Source organism: Anguilla anguilla, chromosome 1 (assembly GCF_013347855.1).
Source record: "Anguilla anguilla isolate fAngAng1 chromosome 1, fAngAng1.pri, whole genome shotgun sequence".
Taxonomy (NCBI): Eukaryota; Metazoa; Chordata; class Actinopteri; order Anguilliformes; family Anguillidae; genus Anguilla; species Anguilla anguilla.
The window spans coordinates 592,015-615,583 of NC_049201.1; the positions used below are offsets into that span (position 1 = coordinate 592,015).

Consider the following 23,569-nt stretch of genomic DNA (forward strand, 5'->3'; position numbering starts at 1 on the left):
GTGAGTGGGGTTGTGTGTGGGTGGGGCTCAGTGTGGGTGGGGCTTTGTGCTTGGTTGGGTGGGGCTGTGTGTGGGTGGGGCTTTGTGCTTGGTTGTGGGTGGGGCTGTGTGTGGGTGGAGCTCAGTGTGGGCAGGGCTTTGTGCTTGGTTGTGGGTGGGGCTGTGTGTGGGTGGAGCTCAGTGTGGGCAGGGCTTTGTGTGGGTGGGGCTTTGTGCTTGGTTGGGTGGGGCTGTGTGTGGGTGGGGCTCAGTGTGGGTGGGGCTTTGTGCTTGGTTGGGTGGGGCTGTGTGTGGGTGGAGCTCAGGGTGGGTGGGGCTTTGTGCTTGGTTGTAGGTGGGGCTGTGTGTGGGGCTCAGTGTGGGTGGGGCTCTGTGCTTGATTGGGTGGGGCTGTGTGTGGGTGGAGCTCAGTGTGGGCAGGGCTGTGTGTGGGGCTCAGTGTGGGTGGGGCTCTGTGTTTATGGGCAGTGTAAATGTAAATGTGTTTCTGGGGCATGTTGTTTAGTCAGCAGAAACTGGAGGCTGTACTGAGCTGAGCTGTGAAATCAATAACTGTAGCAGCATGTGGAGACAGACGGGTGTGTGAGGGTGCGTGTGTGTATGTGTGTGTGTGTGTGTGTGAGGGTGCATGTGTGTATGTGTGTGGGTGTGTGTGTGAGGGTGTGTGTGTGTGTGTGTGTGTGTGTGTGCATGCATACACATGTAAGAATGCGTGTGTAAGCTTAACATTTATGTTTGAAGTATGGAGCGGCAGTGTAAGATTGGATGGGCAGAGTTTCTGTTTGTTTCACACACACACATTCACACACACACACACTCACACATTCACAACTACACACAGACACATACACACTCACACACACACATTCACACAACTACACACACACACACTGAAGCAGTGGTGAACCTCTCCCATTTCATCTCTCTCCATCTCTCTCCCTCTCTTGCTCTCTCTCGCTATCTCCATCCTTTACTCTCCCTCTCTCTTTCTCCCTCCCTCTCCATTTCTCTCTACATTTCTCTTTCCCTCCTTCTCTCTCTCTCTCTCTTGCTCTCTGTGCTGTGCTGAAGGGGGCTGTGGGCTGTCCAGCAGCATGTAACTCTTACTCTTGACACACTCTACCACAGTGTGTCTGTGTTACACCCTTTTGGAAGAGTGCGGTATTATTACTCTCTCAGAAGTGTGTTGTCTGTAGGCTTGTGTATGGTGATGAGGCATCACGACAGACATCTTCACTTCCTGTCCACTGCATGCACTTCCTGTGAGGGCTCCACGGCATGGCCACTGCAGTCTGTGCTGCTCTCTCCCATTTGCTCATTTCTGTGCTGCCCCCTGGTGGCCCAGTTTGGCATCTATACAAGCAGCTGTTGTGTGTTATATGGTGTTGTATTGTGGTGATGGTGATGTGTTATGTGGTGTTGTTTTGGTTTATTCTGTGTGTGGATCAGGCCTACGTGTGTGTGTGGATCGGGCCTAACGTGTGTGTGTGGATCGGGCCTAACGTGTGTGTGTGGATCGGGCCTAGCGTGTGTGTGTGGGTGTGATGTGTGTGCATCGGGGCTAAAGTGTGTGTTCTCCTGTGCTTGCAGGACCTGTCGGGCTCCATCGATGACCTGCCCACGGGTACGGAGGGGGCTCTGAGCCCGGGCGTGAGCACCTCGGGCGTGTCCAGCAGCCAGGGCGAGCAGAGCAACTCCGCCCAATCGCCCTTCTCCCCCCACACCTCGCCCCACCTGCCCGGCCTGCGCGGCCCCTCCCCCTCCCCTGTGGGGTCCCCCGCTAGCGTAACACCCTCCCGCTCCGGGCCCCTGTCCCCCACCGCCGTGCCAGGTATGAACACACACTGAACACACACTGAACACACTCTGAACACACTCTGAACACACTCTGAGCATATGCCGAACATGCACTGAACACAGACCAAACACTGTAAACGTATATTTTACGTACCTTGAATATATACTGAACACAATCTGAACACACGTTCAGTACAGACACATTACTTAAACCACACGCAGCACAGACTGGACACACACACATTACTCACGCAGCACATGCAGTACTGACAAGGCACAGACACATTACTCACACAGAACACGCAGTACAGACAGGGCACAGACTCATTACTCACACAGCACACGCAGTACAGACAGAGCACAGACACATTACTCACACAGCACACGCAGTACAGACAGAGCACAGACACATTACTCACACAGCACACGCAGCACAGACAGGACACAGCTCTAAATGGGTTGTTTGTTTGCAGGGAGCCAGATGCCCCCCAGACCCCCCAGTGTGCAGTCAGACAGCATCCTACAGCCAGCCATGGCCCAGGAGAGAGGTGGGGATTCAGCTGCTGTGTGTGTGTGTGTGCGCGTGTGCGCGTGTGCGCGTGTGTGCGTGTGTGTGTGAATGGTGAATGTGCGTGTGCGCGTGCGTGTTTGCGTGCGCATGTGTGTGTGTGCGCGCGTGCGTGAATGGTGAATGTGCGTGTGCGTGCGTGAGTGTGTGCGTGCGCATGTGCATGTGTGTGTGAATGGTGAATGTGCGTGTGCGTGTGCGTGCGCATGTGTGTGTGTGCGCGCGTGCGTGAATGGTGAATGTGTGTGCGCATGCGCATGTGCGTGTGCGTGCGCATGTGCGTGTGTGCGCACGTGAGTGTGTGCGTGTGCGTGTTTGCGTGCGCATGTGCGTGTGTGCGCGCGTGTGTGAATGGTGAATGTGTGTGTGCGTGCGCATGTGCGTGCGTGAGTGTGTGTGTGTGTGTATGCGTGTGTTTGCATATGCAGATGTATTTGTATTTGAACGGGGGTTAGGGTTAACGGGGGCTGCTCGCGCTGTTGTTCCTCTCAGGGTTCATGCAGAGGAACCCCCAGATCCCTCCGTACGGGTCGCCCCAGCCCGGACCCGCCTTATCTCCACGCCAGTCCTCAGGAGCCCAGATGCATGCTGGGATGGGGCCTTATCAGCAGAACAACTCCATGGGCAACTACGGGCCCCAGGGTGGACAGTATGGGCCCCAAGGTGAGGGGCGGGGCGGGGCGGGGCAGGTCCCACTGAGTCCCGTTTCATTCATGTTCAGGTCGTTTGATTTCTCCTCTTTCTGTTCTTTTTCTCCATGTGGGCGAGCTTTGAGTAGTAGTGAGATAACTTAGAAGCTTTGAGTAGTAGTGAGATAACTTAGAAGCTTTGAGCAGTAGTGAGATAACTTAGAAGCTTTGAGCAGTAGTGAGATAACTCAGAAGCTTTGAGTAGTAGTGAGATAACTTAGAAGCTTTGAGCAGTAGTGAGATAACTCAGAAGCTTTGAGCAGTAGTGAGATAACTTAGAAGCTTTGAGCAGTAGTGAGATAACTCAGAAGCTTTGAGCAGTAGTGAGATAACTTAGAAGCTTTGAGCAGTAGTGAGATAACTTAGAAGCTTTGAGCAGTGGTGAGATAACTCAGAAGCTTTGAGCAGTAGTGAGATAACTTAGAAGCTTTGAGCAGTAGTGAGATAACTTAGAAGCTTTGAGCAGTGGTGAGATAACTCAGGCCAGTGGTAATCAGCCCTGTTCCCTGAGACCTGCCGTCCTGTAGGTTTTCACTTCAGCCCTAATCTGGCACTCCTGATCTGGCTGATTAGCATCTCAGTGCAGCTCTCTAACTGCTGAATGAGGTGTGATCTGTTAGGGCTGGAGTGAAGACCGGCTGGATGGTGTATCTCCAGGAACAGCGTTGGTTAGACTGTCCCCTTCAGAGAGACGGTCTGCACAGAGGGAGCTGTTTATACAAGCAGGAAGCACTGCTGACACACTGCTGCTGTTCTGTTAGCCAGCTGCTGCTAACACACACACTGCTGCTGTTCTGTTAGCCAGCTGCTGCTAACACACACTGCTGCTGTTCTGTTAGCCAGCTGCTGCTAACACGCACACTGCTGCTGTTCTGTTAGCCAGCTACTGCTAACACACACTGCTGCTGTTCTGTGCAGGAAGCACTGCTAACACACACACTGCTGCTGTTCTGTTAGCCAGCTGCTGCTAACACACACACCGCTGCTGTTCTGTTAGCTAGCTGCTGCTAACACACACACCACTGCTGTTCTGTTAGCCAGCTGCTGCTAACACACACACTGCTGCTGTTCTGTTAGCCAGCTGCTGCTAACACACACACTGCTGCTGTTCTGTTAGCCAGCTGCTGCTAACACACACTGTTGCTGTTATGTTAGCCAGCTGCTGCTAACACACACACTGCTGCTGTTCTGTTAGCCAGCTGCTGCTAACACACACACTACTGCTGTTCTGTTAGCCAGCTGCTGCTAACACACACTGCTGCTGTTCTGTTAGCCAGCTGCTGCTAACACACACACTGCTGCTGTTCTGTTAGCCAGCTGCTGCTAACACACACACTGCTGCTGTTCTGTTAGCCAGCTGCTGCTAACACACACTGCTGCTGTTCTGTTAGCCAGCTGCTGCTAACACACACACTGCTGCTGTGCTGTTAGCCAGGTGCTGCAGTCAGGTCAGTTATTACACACACACACACGTGGCCAGAGCTTGTTTTTATAGCGTTGTGCTTCATTATAGTTTAATTTGGGGGCAGTAGTCTGCACATGTAAAAAGGGCACTTATATCACCTGCAGAAAAAGGTGATCCATAAGTAAGAAAGGGTTTGGAGCAGGGGCAGACTAATAAGAAATGGATTAAAACAAATGAACTCAAATTAGAGGAATGTAACATTCAGAGTGTGTTCAGTGTGTGTTCAGAGTGTGTTCAGTGTGTGTTCAGAGTGTGTTCAGAGCGTGTTCAGAGTGTGTTCAGTGTGTGTTCAGAGTGTGTTCAGCGCGTGTTCAGCGCGTGTTCAGAGTGTGTTCAGCGCGTGTTCAGAGTGTGTTCAGCGCGTGTTCAGAGTGTGTTCAGCGCGTGTTCAGCGTGTGTTCAGAATGTAACATTTGAGCCTTGTGATTGAATTTGGTCGTGGTTCATTTGTGACAGCATTCTGTCGTTGCTTGATGATGCCAGGTGTCAGCTCATTCAGATGAAGGGAAGCTGTCGTTCTGCACTGATGGAGTTGGGTGGAATGGAAAAAATTACTTTTTGCTTTCTGTGCAATATTTGGAAACTTTTTTCTCAGCTCTGTCTCAGAACTCTCCAGTGCTGTTGCAGAGCTGTTTGCTTGCTCATATATTTTGTGATTGAGTTAAAAAAAAAACTGGTCTTGTCAAATCCTGGAATCGAGTCCAGAGGGAGTTTAGTCAATTCAAGTGTGCAGTCATATTTGTGGACAAAAATCTGCCAGTGTTTGGAATTCATTATTTTTTTCTTGTTCAATCTGATGGTGAAATGTTTGCACTCAGATGTGTCTGTAGGTGATTCACCTGGTCGATGTGACGTAGTCTTGTGTGCTTGTGTGGATACATTTCAAACTGCTGAACGTATTGAATCCATACGCATGCAGCGTACCCGGCATGATGCACTTTGTTGCTCAAACATTTTTTTATCTTTGATATGCTCTCCATGTTTCAGGAAGACTATGAGGGTTTACCAGTAATTCTACGATTAGTCAGTTAATTTAATTCCTATGGGGACACCCATGAGGATGTGGACTGTGATGTACGTTTAAATCCCGGTTGGTCACATGTTTTAGAAATGGTGACACTACTTGTGTGTCTAAGTGCACACAGCATTAGCAGGTCTGTGTGTGAGTGTGCTGTTATACAGCATTAGCAGGTCTGTGTGTGAGTGTGCTGTTATACAGCATTAGCAGGTCAGTGTGTAAGTGTGCTGTTATACAGCATTAGCAGGTCTGTGTGTGAGTGTGCTGTTATACAGCATTAGCAGGTCTGTGGGCAGATCTGCCTGTTTTTGGGTCTCCTGTCTGACCTCTGACCTCTGCTCTCTTCCTCCTGCAGGTTACCCCCGGCAGCCCGGCTACAGTGGGATGCCCAACGCCCAGTACCCGGGCCCTGCCATGGGCGGGTCTATGAACCCCATACCCGGCCAGGGAGGGGGGGCATCCTACGCTGGCATGCCCCCTGGCAGGATGGGGCCTGGCCAAATGGGCACTCGCTCCTACGGGCCCAACATGGCCCCCAACATGGCCCCCAACATGGCGCCCAACATAGCGGCCAACATGGCCCCCAACATAGCGGCCAACATAGCGGCCAACATGGGCCCCAACATGGGCCCCAACATGGGCCCGAATATGGGCCCTGGCATGGGCAGCATGCCCCCTCAGGTGGGCTCGGGGATGTGCCCCCCCCCGGGGAGTCTCAACAGGAAGGCCCAGGAGGCTGCTGCAGCCGCAATGCAGCACGCCGCCACCAACTCCATACACAACAGGTACACACACACACACACAGACACACACACACACACACACACGCACCACACCCAACTCCATACACAACAAGTACACACACACACACACACAGACACACACGCACCACACCCAACTCCATACACAAGTACACACACACACACACACCACACCCAACTCCATACACAACAAGTACACACAGACACACACACACACACAGACACACACACACACACACACACACACACGCACCACACCCAACTCCATACACAACAGGTACACACACACACACACAGACACACACACACACACCCAACTCCATACACAACAGGTACAGACACACACACACGCACCACACCCAACTTTATACACAACAGGTACACACACACGCACCACACCCAACTCCATACACAACAGGTACACACACACACACACACACACACACGCACCACACCCAACTCCATACACAACAGGTACACACACACACACACACACACACACACACCTGCACCGCCACCAACTCCATACACAACAGGTAAACACACACACCCATGCAGCACAACCAACTCCATACACAACAGGTAAACACACCTGCACCACACACACACACACACACACACACACACCTGTAAAGTGTGTAAAGTGCCTGAGCTGAGGATAGTGGCAGGTTTGGGGGTGAAAGTGTGTGCTGCTGTGATGTTTATCAGTGATGGACTCTTACTGCCCCCTTTCCACAGGCCTCCTGGGTACCCCGGCATGTCGCCGGGCATGATGAGTAGTGGCTCCCCTTACACACCCAGCCTGAACAGCATGCCTGGCATGATGACCCCCCAGGGGTCCCCGTACCCCATGGGCGCAAACATGACCAACAACTCCGCAGGTCAGTACCCCCGTGCCCACCAAACACCCCAAAACCCTAACCCTGGTCACCGTGGAGACCAGCTGCACACAGGGCACTGATCAGTGGACAGGAAATGACAGCGCCTGCATTACACCTCTCAGTCCTGAGTTCCAGTAACCAGACAGAGTCTCAACAAGAGTTTACAAGAGCTGAAGCTGATTAGTGCCCTGGTGGAAACGTGTTGGTGAATGAATGAGTGAACGTATTTATGAATGTGTTGAGGCATCACCTGTGTATTCGGGGCACTAAGGTGTTGTTGCTCTCACTGCAGGTATGGCCCCCAGCCCCGAGTTTGGCCTGGACGTGAAGCTGAATCAGAAGATGAACAGCAGAACGGACGGGACCCCCAAACCTGAAAGCAAATCCAAGGTAACCTGCAGAAATCAGCAGCCAATCACTTTCTGAGGAGCATTCTGACATCATACCTCATCATCAAGTGACTTCATCAGTGAAGTGAAGTCTGATGCTTGTGGTCGAGTGGATCGCGTGGCCCGTAAACCCACCTGGGCGGCTCGGAGTGTGTTCTGAAATTCAGAGGGCCTACCCTTCCCTGCTTTTCTCTCAACCCCGCCCTGTCACTATGCCCCTCCCTGTCCAGAAGTCCAGCTCCTCCACAACGACCAATGAGAAGATCACCAAGCTGTATGAGCTGGGCGGGGAGCCAGACAGGAAGCTGTGGGTGGATCGTTACCTGGCCTTCCTGGAGGAGAAGAGCATGGCCATGAACAACCTGCCGGCCGTGGGCCGCAAACCGCTCGACCTCTTCCGCCTGTACGTCTCCGTCAAGGAGATCGGGGGCCTCACACAGGTAGAGTGTGTGTGTGTGTGTGTGTGTGTGTGTGTGTGTAGTGTGTGTGTGTGTGTGTGTGTATAGTGTGTGTGTGTGTGTGTGTGTATAGTGTGTGTGTGTGTGTATAGTGTGTGTGTGTGTGTGAGTGTGTGTGTGTATAGTGTGTGTGTGTGTGTGTGTGAGTATGTGTGTGTATAGTGTGTGTGTGTGTGTACGCCGTGCAGGTGATTGGCAGTTGAGTGGCTCGGTCTCTCTCCAGGTGAATAAGAATAAGAAGTGGCGGGAGCTGGCCACCAGCCTGAGCGTGGGCACGTCCAGCAGCGCCGCCAGCTCCCTCAAGAAGCAGTACATCCAGTGTCTGTACGCCTTCGAGTGCAAGATCGAGCGCGGGGAGGACCCACCCCCCGAAATCTTCACAGACAACAAGAAGAACCAGCCCAAGATCCAGCCTCCGTCCCCAGGTCAGCCCGCCACTCCAGGCCCAGGCTTCGGCCTGCTCCCTGCCTGCCGCCCATAATGCCTGCAGACTGGCCTTAGGGAGTCCAGAAATACTGAGTTAGGGATGTTGTGTTGGCGGATGCCGTGTTAGGGATGCTATGTTGCTGAAGCTGTGTTAGGAATGCTGTGTTAGGTAGGCTGTGTTGGGGAGGCTGTGTTAGGGAGCGTGTGTTAGAGATGCTGTGTTAGGGAGGCTGTGTTAGAGATGCTGTGTTAGGGAGGCTGTGTTAGAGATGCTGTGTTAGGGAGGCTGTGTTGGGGAGGCTGTGTTAGGGAGCATGCGTTAGAGATGCTGTGTTAGGGAGGCTGTGTTAGAGATGCTGTGTTAGGGAGCATATGCTAGAGATGCTGTGTTTGTTAGGCTGTGTTAAGGAGCTTGTGTTAAGGTATTTGTTGGGGAGCCCTCTGTTCCTTGGGGGGGGGGGTGTAAGGGAATTCCGTCTCAGCACCCCTGCTGAAACCACACCCACAAGATTTACAGCACAGCCAGAGAACTAATGATGGAGGATCTTCCTCAATTCAGCTCAATGTGCTTTATTGGCAGGAAATACACAAAGTAGATATTGCCAAAGCAAACAAGAAACGGTCTCTCTCTCTCTCTCTCTCTCTGTCTCTCTCGCCCTCTCTTTCTCTGATACCCCTCCCCCCTTGCTTCCCCGTTAGAGGAAAATCCCTGCTTTGGGGGGGGGGGGGGGGGTTGGCATGTGCAGCCTGCCAACATGTAAATAAATGTGACCTGCCAACGACCCCTCCTGTTAGAGACATGAGTCAACAGCACACATACTCATACTCACTCACACACACACACACACACACACTCATACTCACTCACACACGCACACCCCACACACACTCACACACACACGCACACACACACAGACTCAAACCTGGGAGCCCCCAGACTGTGCTGCTTTTGTTTCTTGTATCTTAATGGTAATGAGCTGTTAATTGTTCTTAATCAGACTCAGTCTCCTGAAAGGGTGGCTTTCCCACTCTGAATTCTGGGAAGAATGAATGCTCCACATTCACTTAATCAGCCAGATCAATACTCAGATTTAAAATGTTCTGGATACGAGCATCTGTTAAAGTGTCTGTGATGTACCGTGTGTGTGTGTGCGTGTGCGTGTGCGTGTGCGTGTGCGTGTGCGTGTGCGTGTGCGTGTGCGTGTGTGTGTGTGTGTGTACAGCTGGCTCTGGGTCACTGCAGGGACCCCAGACCCCCCAGTCCACCAGCAGCTCGATGGCCGAGGGGGGAGACCTGAAGCCCCCCACCCCTGCGTCCACCCCTCACAGCCAAATGCCCCCTATGCCTGGGGTCAGGTACGTACCTGCCCCCACCTGTTTCAGCTCACCTGTTCATCTCCTCACATGTCTGAGCTCACCTGTGTGAGGTCACCTATCTGAGCTCACCTGTGTGAGCTCGCCTGTCTGAGCTCACCTGTGTGAGGTCATCTGTCTGAGCTCACCTATTCATCTCCTCACCTGTGTGAGCTCACCTGTCTGAGCTCAGCTGTGCCACCGCAGCCTGTCACGTGACCCCAGTGTCCCCGCCCCCAGGAGCAGTGCAGTCAGTCTGCAGGACCCCTTCTCCGACAGCAGCGACCCCGCCTTCCCCCGCCGAAACTCCATCACCCCGAACTCTGGCTTTCAGCCCGGCATGGGGACCCCCGAAATGGGCCCCCGCATGGGCCCCTACGAGCCCAACAAGGACCCCTTCACTGCCATGAGGAAGGGTACGGGCCTGTGTGTGTGAGTGTGTGAGGGTGTGTGAGGGTGTGTGCGCGTGTGTGTGAGGGTGTGTGTGCGTGTCCGTGTGCGTGTGTGTGTGTGTGTGTGTGTGTGTGTGTGTGCGTGCGTGCGTGCATGTGTGTGTGTGTGTGTGTGTGTGGTGCTGATGTGTGTGTGTGTGTGTGTGTGTGTGTGTGGTGCTGATGTGTGTGTGTGTGAGTGGTGCTGATGTGTGTGTGTGTGTATGTGTGTGTGGTGCTGATGTGTATATGTGTGTGTGTGTGGTGCTGATGTGTGTGTGTGGTGCTGATGTGTGTGTGTGTGTGTGTGTGTGTTTCAGTAGGGGAGCAGTTCATGCCCGCAGTACAGGGCTCCAGCAGCAGTATGGGGGAGCAGTACAGCCGCGGGCCGCCGGGGACCATGGGAAACATGCCCATGGGCCAGAGGCAGCAGTACCCATACAGTCCCGGGTACGACCGGAGGTAAGGGTCGCCTTACCGTCCCTCCTGTCTCTCCCTTTCTCTAACTCACTCCCTCTCTCCATCTTTTTCACTCTCACACTCACTTTCTGGCTGTGATTTGGTTGTGGTTTTGGTGTGGTTTGGGTGAGTTCTGGCTGTGTTTTGGGTGTGCTTTGGTTGTGTTTTGTCTGAGTTTTGGTGCGGTTTGGCTAGTTCTGGCTGTAATTTTGGTGTGGTTTGGGTGTTTTGGCTGTACTTTTGTGTGTAATTTGGGTGTAATTTGGGTGTGGTTTGGCTGAGTTTTGGCTATAGTTTTGTTGTGGTTTAGCTGAGTTTTGGTTGTGGTTTGGTTGTGGTTCGGTTTTGGTTCGGTAGTGGTTTGGTTGTGGTTTGGTTTTGGTTCAGTTGTGGTTTGGTTGTGTTTTGGCTGTAGTTTTGTGTGTGGCTTGGCTGTAGTTTGGTGTATGGTTTGGTTGTGGTTCAGTTTTGGTTCAGTTGTGTGGTTTGCCCTGGGCGTGTCGAAGTGTCCTTGAGCAAGACACCTAATCCTTAACTGCTCTGGCGAATGAGAGCCATCAATTGTAAAGCGCTTTGGATAAAAGTGCTATATAAATGTAGTCTATTTACTATTTACCATTTGGTTTGGTTCTGTTTTGGCTGTAGTTTTATGTGGTTTGGTTGTGGTTTGGTTGTGTTTTGGCTGTAGTTTTATGTGTGGTTTGGTTCTGTTTTGGCTGTAGTTTTATGTGTGGTTTGGCTGTGGTTTGGTTGTGTTTTGGTTGTCTTTTGGCTGAGTTTTGGCTGCAGTTTCGTGTGTGGTTTGGCTGTGGTTTGGTTGTGTTTTGGTTGTCTTTTGGCTGAGTTTTGGCTGCAGTTTTGTGTGTGGTTTGGCTGTGGTTTGGCTGTGGTTTGGCTGTGGTTTGGTTGTGTTTTGGCTGAGTTTTGGCTGCAGTTTTTTGTGTTTTGGTTGTGGTTTGGTTGTGTTTTGGCTGTGGTTTGGTTATGGTTCGGTTGTGTTTTGGCGCTGTTTGGGTGCGGAGGTGACCCCGCTCTGTGGTGCTTTCGCAGGCCGGAGGCGGGGCTAGGACCAGAGGGCAGCATGGGGACGACGGCACCACAGCCAAACCTGATGCCTCCCAACGCCGACGCCGGCATGTGCTCGCCCAACCGCTACCCTCCGCAACAGCAGCGGTAAGCATCGCCATGCCAACGGTGTGGAGCTGGACTTCGCCACACATCGCCCGCATACCGGTGTCCTGCTTTGCTTCCGGAGGCTCCGGCTGGGCTTCTGCGGCTCTGCTGCAGGGGACAGCGTGCATTGCCACAGCGTTGTCTGGGGCCACACCCCTCGAATGAATATTAATGAGGTGCCTCAGAGTGGGAGGTTCTGATTTCTGCAGCAGGGAAATGGGACTTGGATTGTTAAGAGTACAGATCTCGCGGGGGTCACATGGGAGTCACACGGGGGTCATGGGGGGGTCACGCCTGTGTTTGTGTTTCCTGTATGTAAGGATCACATGTTCCACCCGTGTGCTGGTTCCCTGATATGTATGTAAATTTGCATGTGTGTTTATGTGTGTTGGTCCTTGCAGGCATGATTCCTATGGTAATCAGTACCCTGGCCAAGGAGCGCCCCCTGCTGGCCCGTACCCCAACCAGCAGCCAGGAATGTATCCACAGCAGCAGTCGGTCTGTGCTAACCTGCCTTTCCAACAAATATTTCACATGAATTATTCCACTTAATTTCCCATAAAACCTTACCTGTTGAGTTTTGGACAGTTTTTGGTGGTTTAAGTTGAATGTGTGTGTGGATGAATGTGTGAGTGAGAAGGTGAATGTGTGTGTGTGAGGGTGATTCTGTATGTGTGAGAGGGTGAGTGTGTGAGGGTGAGTTTGTGTGAGTTTGTGTGTTAGAGGGTGAATGTGTTTGAGTGTGTGTGAGAGGGTGAATGTGTGTGTGTGTGAGAGGGTGAGTGTGTGTGTGAGAGGGTAAACTGTGTGAGTGAGAGGGTGAGTGTGTGTGAGTGAGAGGGTGAGTGTGTGTGAGTGAGAGGGTGAGTGTGTGTGTGTGAGAGGGTGAGTGTGTGTGAGAGGGTGACTGTAGGCTGATTTCTCTCCTCCTGTGTGCAGAGCTACAAGCGGCCGGTGGAGGGGGGGTACGGGCCCCCAGCGAAGCGGCACGAGGGGGAGATGTTCAGCGGGGCGTTCAGTGGGCCCCCCCAGCAGCAGCAGGCATCCGGGGTGCCCCCCCCCTCAGCAGGACATGTACAGCCAGTATGGCGGGGCCTACCCAGGCCCAGGCCGGGCCCCAGGACCACAGAGCCAATTCCCCTTCCCCTTCGGCCGGGAGCGGGGCCCCAGCACCGCGGGGCCCAACGCCCAGTCCCCCCTGGGCCCCATGATGGGCAGCCCCATGCAGCCGGCCCCCGAGGGGCCCCAGGGCTCTGTGTGGCAGGGCCGCAGCGAGATGAGCTACTCGGGCTTCCCCGGCCGCCCGGGCGCGGCTGGCCCCGGGGGCCCCGCCCAGGGCCCCGCCTTCCATGGCATGAGCCGCTCCGACGACATGATGGCGGGAGACCAGCGCATGAATCACCAGGAGTGGCCCGGTCATGTGACCCAGCGCCAACCCCCCTACGGGCCGGCCGGCTCGCCCATGCCCCGCCCCATGCCGTCCATGCAGAACCACATTCCGCAGGTGTCCAGCCCCGCCCCCATGCCCCGCCCCATGGAGAGCCGCCCCTCCCCCATGCACAGCGGGATCAAGATGCAGAAGGCGGGGCCTCCCGTTCCCGCCTCCCACATCGGCCACTCCTCCTCGCAGCCGCCACTCATCCGCATCAGCTTCCCGCCGGGGTCCGTGGAGGCCACGCCCCCCGTGCTCAAACCGCGACGACGCCTCAACACAAAAGACATCGGTACGGCCCGCAATCCCACAATGCACCTCAGAAAGCGCTGCGTAACACTTGGGGGGGCGGGGTGATTGACTGCCCGCCCTGTCAACGTGGCCACGCCCGTTTCTGACAGGCGCTCATGTGATTGGCTGCCGCAGGGACGCCGGAGGCGTGGCGGGTGATGATGTCACTGAAGTCGGGTTTGCTGGCGGAGAGCACCTGGGCGCTGGACACCATCAACATCCTGCTGTACGACGACAGCAGCATCTCCACCTTCAGCCTGTGCCAGGTGAGTCTGCTCTGCAGCGCTGCATTGTGGGACGCTGGAGGGGCCGTGCAGCCTCACGCATAATCCTGTGCACACGCTGGTGGATCTGTGTGGTAACTCTCACGGCTCTGATTCCTTCCTGCGGTTTTAAAATGTGTACATCACATTTAAAATTTAACATTTTAAAGTATTACTTGATGTCCTCAGAAATGAACAAACCATTCTGTCTTTGTCCGTCCCTCCGCCCTCTCGCTCTCTCCCTCTGTCTCTCTCTCTCTCTCTGTTTGTCTCTCTCTCTCTGTTTGTCTCTCTCTTCTTCCCTCTCCCCCCCCCCCCCCCCGTCCAGTTGCCGGGCTTCCTGGAGTTGATCGTGGAGCACTTCCGCCGCTGTCTGATAGAGATCTTCGGGATTCTGCGGGAGTACGAGGTTGGGGACCCTGGGCAGCGCACCCTGCTGGACCCCCACGCCCTGGACCGCCAACGCGCCGAGCCCGAGGGGGCGGAGCCTGACGGGGCGGAGCCCGACGAGCTGGAGGAAGAGGAGGACGATGTGGACGAGGAGGAGGAGGATGATGAAGAGGACGAAGAGGAGCCGTCCACATCTGCACAGGAGGAGCAGCCGGGCAAGAAGCCTGGTGAGGGGGAGGAGCCTGAGAGCAGGCAGGGCCAATCGCCTGTCCCGGACGGCCAGGGCTCCGCCCCCAGTGCAGAGGCCTCGCCCCCCAAGGAGAAGCCCAAGCAGGCCAGCAAGTTCGACAGGCTGCCCATCAAGGTGGTGCGCAGGAGGGACCCGTTTGGGGCGAACCGGGGGGGCCGGGGGGGCCGCGGTCGTGTGCAGGAGTTTGACAGCGGCCTCGTCCACTGGAGCGTGGGGGGCGGAGACACCACCCAGCACATCCAGACGCACTTCGAGAGCCGTGCCCTCCCGCTGCAGCCGCCAAACTTCCCGGCCCCGCCCCCCGCCCTGCCCCCGCCTACCGAGCCACGTGGCCAGGGAGAGGGGGCGGAGCCAGCTGCCGTGGAGGCGGAGACAGGCGCCAGCATCACGGCCACCATGGACGACGTTCTGTCGGCGCGCCACAGTTCCACCCCGGAGCAGGAGGGGGCGCCAGAGGGCGGGCGGGACGGCGGCCCCTCCTTCCCCTTCGTCTGCGGCCCGGCCCAGCAGGGCCGGCGGACCCTGACCATCCTGGAGGACGAGCCGCACAGTAAAGACGAGGCTCCGCTGGGCACGCTGGCGCCCTGGCAGGATGCCCTCACCCGCCGCTGCGTCTGCGTCTCCAACATCCTGCGCAGCCTCTCCTTCGTCCCCGGAAACGACCTGGAGATGTCCAAGCACCCCGGCCTGCTGCTGCTGCTGGGCCGGCTGGTCCTGCTGCACCACCGCCACCCCCAGCGCAAGCAGGCCCCGCTCACCTACGAGAAGGAGAAGGAGGAGGAGGGCGGGGCGGGGGGCGGGACCGGCGAGTGGTGGTGGGACTGCCTGGAGCTGCTGCGGGAGAACTGCCTGGTGACGCTGGCCAACATGTCGGGCCAGCTGGACCTGTCCGCGTACACGGAGAGCATCTGCCTCCCCCTGCTAGACGGGCTGCTGCACTGGGCCGTCTGCCCCTCGGCCGAGGCCCAGGACCCCTTCCCCACGCTGGGGCCCAGCGCTGCCCTGTCCCCCCAGAGGCTGGTCCTGGAGGCCCTGAGCAAGCTGAGCGTGCAGGACAGCAACGTGGACCTGATCCTGGCCACGCCCCCCTTCAGCCGGCTGGAGAAGCTGTTCGGCACGCTGGTGCGGCTGGTGGGCGAGCGGAAGGTGCCGGTGTGCCGCGAGATGGCCGTGGTGCTGCTGGCCAACCTGGCGCAGGGCGACAGCCTGGCGGCGCGCGCCATCGCCGTGCAGCGGGGCAGCGTGGGAAACCTGCTGGGCTTCCTGGAGGACAGTCTGGCGGCGGCGCAGTTTCAGCAGAGCCCGAGCTCGCTGCTGCACCTGCAGGGGGCGCCGCTGGAGCCCACCAGCGCGGACATGATGCGGCGGGCGGCCCGCGCCCTCCACGCCCTGGCCAAGCTCCCGGAGAACCGCGGCGAGTTCACGCTCTACGAGTCCCGCCTCCTCGACATCTCCGTGTCCCCGCTCATGAACTCGCTGGTGTCCCACGTGATCTGTGACGTACTCTTTCTGATTGGCCAGTCATGACGGCCGTGGCTCCGCCCCCCTCCCCTCTGTGTGAGTGTGTGAGCAAGCAAGTGTGTGTGTGTGTGTGTGCGCGCGTGTGCTGATGACGGAGAGCGAAACTGATTCGTTTTTTTTATTTTTATTTATGCAAAAAACACCTCGGATTCCACTGTCTGATACCCCCCCTTAACCCCCCTCCACCCAGCTGTGCCCGAAACGGACGGGCATCATGAAGTAGCTGGATTTTTAAGCAGATAATTGTACAAACGTTGTAATCATTGCAGACGATCAGACCTAGAATCCTGGCTTAGGGACCGCGTGCCACCCAAAACCAAGGCCTTTTTTTACGAAAAAATAAAATGGAAAAATTAAAAAAATTTTAAAAAGAAAGAAAAACAAAAAAAACAGAACTGTAACCAAAGTTGCTGTCCCGTTTACAGTGAGTTTGGGGGACCCCGGGGGACTGCGAGGAGCTGATTTGTGGGTGGTGTTTGGGCGGAGCACTGCTGGACTCGGATGTACACGGCCCTACAGGAACCACACTATCAGCTGTGAACACGCGTTTTAAACCAGAGGCCTGTGCAGTAGATTGTAGGACTTTTCTGTACTGTACACCTTGCGAATATGACTGTAAACATACTGTAACGATGCTCTTTCACACTGAAGTGCTGGCTCTGCCACACAACCGTAGTTTTTAAAAAAGAAAAAAAAGAAACTGTTTTTAGTTAACGTTGGAGAGAGAGAAAAAAGTCCCCCAAAGTTTGGTGAAATACTCACAACGCCCCGACCTCTTCTCTCACCCTCCAGTGTGTAAATCAGCCATTACAGGAGTCCCCTGAGGACTAATCTCCAGTGTCACGGGTGGTGTATATATGACGTTGTACATTAATGACATTCTCTCTGTCTCTCTTTCTTTCCCTCACCCTCTGAAGCTCTTCACCTTTTTATAACTTTGAGGAATAAAAGGGTTTGGGTTACCCAAGCGCCAGTCTCCCTTCATCCAATCCCATCATGCATCACACTGATTTAGCCCCGCCCTTTGGCACACGGCCGCTCTGATTCTCCTCAGCCATTGGCTGTGGTCCTTGTGGCAGTTGCCGGACAGACCCCCGCCCCCCGACCCCTGACCCCTGAGCTCACGCTGAAGCCGCGTTCACACCCCCCCTCCGATGATGAAACACAAATCTGAGATTTTTTTTCCAGTGACATGAATTCTACATATTTGTATTTCAGACAATGTAGCTAAAAACTTGATGTAAATTCCTTCTTTTTTCCTTTTTGGCTTAATGAATATCATTTATTCAGTATGAAATCTTTATACTATATGTTCCACGTGTTAAGAATAAATGTACATTAAATCTTCGTAAGACGTTTGTGACGGTTTTATTCATTTTGGGGGTGTACTCGATGTGCGGTGGAGAGAAGCCCTGAAGCCGGTGTGGAATGCCCTGTGTTTGCACAGCAGGAGGAGACTGGGAGGGAACCCAGAACCGCGTCCAGAAGTGAGACTGAGACGGAGCTCTTCCCGGTCACCTGATCGGAGAGGCCAGAAAGGTACGAGGATAACTCTTTTCCCGGCTCATTTGATACAGAAACCTGAGGCGGTGCTGGGGGGCGTTTGCTGGCCTGATTGGCTGGATGGCTTTCCTCACATCACCGTATGGAGTTCTGCCTTCGGGAGCCTGCAGGTGGAAACGTGATTAGAGCCACAAACACAGGTTCCCAGGTAACGTGTAAAAGAGCGGGAGAGGATCTGTTTAAACCTGTTTGAACCGGCCTCTCGGGCATGCACAGGCCTGTGATTACAGCTCCACCCCCCATCCAGGTTAAAGCAGAGCCAATGGCATGTTACAGAGGTGTAGGGCTTTTTCCCTTAGATCAGCATTTCCACTGCGTCCACAGACGGCGGTAATCCCGCCTCCACTGGCAGGTTTATACACGGTGCGTTCACGTTTCGGTCTGCTGTGGTTTACAAGCTGCGCTCACAGTTTCGTCTCTGCTGTAGATGCTTGATTCTTATTGATAATCTGTTTTGTCTGCTGTCAGATCTAGCGATCAATGCAAACATTTCATCCATGCAAACATCTTCACCTTTGCCTGTCGGTACGAACATGCCCATTAATATTTTAATATTAATATAAATATTTAATATGTAGGGGCGACATAGCTCAGGAGGTAAGACCGATTGTCTGGCAGTCGGAGGGTTGCCGGTTCAAACCCCGCCCTGGGCGTGTCGAAGTGTCCTTCAGCAAGACACCTAACCCCTAACTGCTCTGGCGAATGAGAGGCATCAATTGTAAAGCGCTTTGGATAAAAGCGCTATATAAATGCAGTCCATTTAATATGTAATTCATATCAGAATATTCTTTGCAATGTCAGGCCACTTTAAATTATGTAGGCTTAGTCTTCTCTGTTTCAACAGGTTGAGTGAAGAAATAAGCTGCTGCTATAAAGGTTTCATTTGTTTCGTTATTCAAACTGATGTTTACTTATAAGATCATTGTTGGGAAGCCTGTCCGAACAGAAAATGGCTGCGAAACACTCAGCTCGCTAAAAATCCTGCGAGTTCAGCTACGAATTAAATTTGTTTCCTAAATTAGATTGTGAGCAAAAAATTAACACATTCCATTATTTGTATCGACCAGGGGATTTTGGTCAGCGTTCCTAAAACGCCCCGACCTTCAGTAAACAGCGTTTTGCTAAAGGCAAGGTTACAGCCCCCTCTCGCGTCTGCAGTACGGAGTCGCATGTATTCAGCCGCTGCGGCAATCACTGGACATGTTGTGGATGTTAAATTCGTGAACTGGCCACCTAATAAATTCTAGCTGTTAAATTAAGTACTTGTGGGGGCTACAGTCTGCTGACATGTGCAGTCGCAGGCTGTGTTTACTGGCTTTTCCGTTCTAGTGCATTTAATGAGCTTGTGTTATTCCGATCCCCCATTTTGTTAGCCACAGCAGGGCAGTTGGCATTAAATTCCGTATTGTAGCCTGCACGCTTGCTGCCAGGGCTACAGCAAAGAGAATAGATACTTGCTTTGGTGAATGTTTCCTATTTTATTCAGGGAACTTAAAGATTTGTAAGATATTGAGATGAACGCCATTTTCACTATTTCCGCTTATTACAAGGGCGCAGGGCATTACGTCAGATGATCTGCGTCACTGAGAAGGGAATCGATACGCGCATGCGTCTAGAGAAGTGTCTACTACACGCCGCAATGCATTCGCTAAAGGGGCGTGCAGCTCAGTATTTAGCGCTTGTATGTAGCAGTTTAGCAAAAATAAAACCGAAATGTGTTTGAGACTACTGAAAATACGGTGTTCGCGTTTTACGCTCAGTCAGTTCTAAATGTCGCGATATGACTAGATTGTACACCGTGGTTTTAACTTGGTAGCTAAACATACTAGATACCCGGAAGCGAGTTGCAGGCATTACCCATCTGGATATGTAACTTCGTGTTTTTCCTGAACAAATTCGAATAATTTCTGTAAAATGAACTCATGAACGTATGGCCGTCCTCATGTAGCGTCCGGGAGCGAGAGGCGAGAGTCGTTTTGAAATGGACGTGAGGACAGTGGTCCAGTTCGCGGCGTTCACAAGAGTCTTGACTTTAGTGTTGCAGGTATGATCATCCGACGTCTTCGCTTTGAAATTCAATCATGAATGAAAGGAATATATGAGATCCGTTATGAGCTTTGGTTCTACACTTTGGAGTGTATAAAGGATTTTATACATTTTATCCTCATGCATTTGGAGACCATTGGCTGTTCTTGTGAGAACATGGTCTTATTAATGATTGCAGGGCTTTTCGCTCGTTTGAGTGTGTGCCTGAGTGGGTCAGGCTGCGGTGTGTGTTAGTCCAGTATTCTGTGTGAGTGTTGGTCTGTGTATTGCTTGTGTAGTACATGCGTGCATACTGTGTGTGCATCTGTGTAGTTTGTACCATTTATGTGTTTAACACGCTGCTCTGTGTTTTGATTGGCAGGCTGTGTTTAACGCGCTGCTCTTTGTTTTGATTGGCAGGCTGCTGCTCTGTCTGATGGCGCTGTGTTTTGATTGGCAGGCTGTATTTAACGCGCTTCTGTCTTTTGATTGGCAGGCTGTGTTTAACGCGCTGATTCCAGACCACGCTGCTGATGCCTTCAGCCCGCCGCGGGTGGAGGAGGGGGGGGCGCTGGACGGGGTGGTGGAGGCCCTGCTGGGGGGGCTGTCCCGGTGGGATGCCGAGCACTTCCTGTTCATCGCGGAGCGCGGCTACGTGTTCGAGCACAACCACGCCTTCTTCCCGCTGCTGCCGCTGGGCCTGCGCGCCACGGCGGGGGTCCTGCGGCCGCTGGCCGGCTGGCTGTCGCTGCGAGGGCGCCTCCTGCTGGCGGTGGCCGTGCTGAACAGCGGCCTGTTCGTCCTGAGCGCCGCGGCGCTGTACGGGCTGGGCCGCGCAGTTCTGCGTGACCGTCGCCTGGCGCTGCTCTCCAGCCTTCTCTTCTGCCTCACGCCCGCCAACGTGTTCCTGGCAGCCGGCTACTCGGAGGCGCTGTTCTCCGCGCTGACGTTCGCGGGGCTGGGGGCGCTGGAGGGGGGGGGCCCCGCTGCGGGCCAGCCTGCTGCTCTCCCTGGCCACCGCCTGCCGGGCCAACGGCCTGGCGAACACCGGCTTCCTGGTCTACCTGCCATTGCGCTGGGGGCTGGCCCAGGCCGGGGGGGTCTGCAGGGGTGCGGGGGGGCTGGGCAGGGGGCTGCGTCTGGTGGGCGTCGGCCTACGCTTCCTGCTCACGGCGGCTGTGGGCTGCGTCCTCGTCGTGCTCCCCTTCGCCGTGTTCCAGCTGTACGGCTACCGCACCTTCTGCACCCCCTCCCTGCTGCCCGAGGAGGTGCCCCCTGCCCTGCTGGCACTGGCGCGGGTCAAAGGTTATCGGGTCCCCGACGCCACCCAGCCGCCCCCTCCCTGGTGCCACGCCCGGCCCCCCCTGCTCTACTCCTACATCCAGGACGCGTACTGGGATGTGGGCTTCCTGCGCTACTTCCAGCTCAGACAGACCCCCAACTTCCTGCTGGCCCTGCCTGTGGCCATGCTGGTCGCCATGGCAGCCTGGACATACGCCGCCGCCAGCCCCGCCCTGTGTCTGCGCCTGGGGCTGTGGGGGGAGCGGCTGATGGGGGGGGCGGGGAAACCGGCCTCTGGATTCCTGAACCCCAGAGTGTTCGTGTACGTGGTGCACGCTGGAGTCCTCCTGGCGTTCGGCTTCTTCTGCATGCATGTGCAGGTAATGACCTCATCTGTGGGCGGGGCATGCGCAGGTAATGACCTGATCTGTGGGCGGGGCATGCGCAGGTAATGACCTCATCTGTGGGCGGGGCATGTGCAGGTAATGGCCTCATATGTGGGCAGGTCATGTGCAAGTAATGACCTCATATGTGGGCGGGGCATGTGCAGGTAATGACCTCATATGTGGGCGGGTCATGTGCAGGTAATGACCTCATGTGGGCAGGTCATGTGCAGGTAATGACCTCATCTGTGGGTGGGGCATGCGCAGGTAATTACCTCACTGTGGGCGGGGCATGTGCAGGTAATGACCTCATCTGTGGGCGGGGCATGTGCAAGTAATGACCTCACTGTGGGCGGGGCATGTGCAGGTAATGACCTCATCTGTGGGCGGGTCATGTGCAGGTAATGACCTCATCTGTGGGCAGGGCATGTGCAGGTAATGACCTCATCTGTGGGCAGGGCATGTGCAGGTAATGACCTCATCTGTGGGTGGGGCATGCGCAGGTAATTACCTCACTGTGGGTGGGGCATGTGCAGGTAATGACCTCACTGTGGGCGAGGCATGTGCAGGTAATGACCTCACTGTGGGCGGGGCGTGTGCAGGTAATGGCCTCATATGTGGGCAGGTCATGTGCAGGTAATGACCTCATTTGTGGGCGGGGCAGGTACAGGTAATGACCTAATCTGTAGGCTGGGAATGTATTAATGTCTAGTTGTCTAGTCTGTAGGCAGATACATCAGTCATTGCCTCTACCTGTGCAGGTTCTGACCCAGTTATTCTACCTGTGCAGGTTCTGACCCGGTTCCTGGCCTCCTCGTCCCCTGTGCTTTACTGGTTCAGTGCGCACCTCCTCCTACACCATGAGCCCCTTCTGCAGGAGGAGCAGCAGCAGGATGAGCAGCAGGAGGAGCAGCAGCAGGATGAGCTGCAGGAGGAGCAGCAGCAGGATGAGCTGCAGGAGGAGCAGCAGCAAGAGCAGAAGCAGACGGAGCAGGGCTCCTCTCTGCACCTCCCCAGGATGGTATGGGGAGGCCTGTCCCACAACCCTGTCACCCATCTGCTGCTCCAGTGGAGGTGCTGCTCCACCCTCTCCCGCTGGCTGCTGGGATACTTCACCTCCTATTGGCTGCTGGGCCTGGCACTGCACTGCAACTTCCTGCCCTGGACCTGATCCAGACCTGTTGCCTTGCGGCTGTGTGATTATAGCATTTAAACTGCTATTTCTGTGCTAACAGGGCTGTAGCTGGGATTATAGCACTGAAACTGTAACATTTAAACTGTGCTAACAGGGCTGTAGCAGGGATTATAGCACTGAAACTGTAACATTTAAACTGTGCTAACAGGGCTGTAGCAGGGATTATAGCACTGAAACTGTAGCATTTAAACTGTGCTAACAGGGCTGTATCAGGGATTATAGCACTGAAACTGTAGCATTTAAACTGTGCTAACAGGGCTAGCAGGGCTCTTCCCTTTCACACACACATGCTATACGGCCAGATGCTGAGCTTCCCTGATGGACTTGCAGTGCTCTGTGTGGAAAAGGGCCTGCGTATGTTCTGAGACCATGAAGCTGCACAGAGTAACTGTGCCCTCCACACTGCAGTGCGTCTTCCCTGCCTTCACAGATCTCCTTAGGGAAACACTCCCACTGAGACACACCCACTGAGACACGCCCACTGAACACCTCACTCCCACTGAGACACACCCACTGAACACCTCACTCCCACTGAGACACGCCCACTGAACACCTCACTCCCACTGAACACCTCACTCCCACTGAGACATGTCCACTGAACACCTCACTCCCACTGAGACACGCCCACTGAACACCTCACTCCCACTGAGACGCTCCCACTGAACACCTCACTCTCTCTGAGACACGCCCACTGAACACCTCACTCTCACTGAGACGCCCATAGAACACCTCACTCTCTCTGAGACACGCCCACTGAACACCTCACTCCCACTGAGACACTCCCACTGAACACCTCACTCCCACTGAGACACTCCCACTGAACACCTCACTCCCACTGAGACGCCCATAGAACACCTCACTCTCTCTGAGACGCCCATAGAACACCTCAATCTCACTGAGACCCCCATAGAACACCTCACAGGAATGGGTTTTATGCTGCTGAATGTGCTTTTCACAGAAATAGGACACTTTTTGTATGACCAAATAAAACATTTTGAATACATTACCTGGACCATCCTCATGTACTAATACATCCAGGCCACTTTACTCCATATGCGTACCGCTGCCACCCCCCCCCCCCCAAAGCCCCCCTACCAGTCATGTCTT

At 54.5% G+C, this 23,569-nt stretch overlaps 2 protein-coding genes across 2 annotated transcripts in view; both read left to right on the top strand.

Annotated features, from left to right (window-relative positions):
• arid1aa (AT rich interactive domain 1Aa (SWI-like)) overlaps positions 1-17,373 on the top strand; it is a 35,202-nt gene extending 17,829 nt beyond the window's left edge. The window contains 17 exon segments of the mRNA XM_035431015.1: positions 1,591-1,831; positions 2,271-2,345; positions 2,858-3,028; positions 5,893-6,322; positions 7,037-7,179; positions 7,472-7,569; positions 7,799-8,008; positions 8,250-8,451; positions 9,676-9,808; positions 10,046-10,221; positions 10,557-10,698; positions 11,746-11,868; positions 12,270-12,366; positions 12,808-12,920; positions 12,922-13,592; positions 13,727-13,857; positions 14,183-17,373. Coding sequence (XP_035286906.1) covers positions 1,591-1,831; positions 2,271-2,345; positions 2,858-3,028; positions 5,893-6,322; positions 7,037-7,179; positions 7,472-7,569; positions 7,799-8,008; positions 8,250-8,451; positions 9,676-9,808; positions 10,046-10,221; positions 10,557-10,698; positions 11,746-11,868; positions 12,270-12,366; positions 12,808-12,920; positions 12,922-13,592; positions 13,727-13,857; positions 14,183-16,021 — 4,995 coding nt within the window. The 3' untranslated portion in view covers positions 16,022-17,373.
• A 1,421-nt stretch (positions 17,374-18,794) lies between these two features.
• Positions 18,795-23,474, top strand: pigv (phosphatidylinositol glycan anchor biosynthesis, class V). Its single transcript, XM_035399767.1, is given in 4 exon segments — positions 18,795-19,622; positions 20,100-20,576; positions 20,578-21,264; positions 22,058-23,474. Coding segments are annotated over 4 exon segments (1,608 nt in total). The 5' UTR covers positions 18,795-19,559; the 3' UTR covers positions 22,439-23,474.
• Positions 23,475-23,569: the final 95 nt, after the last annotated feature.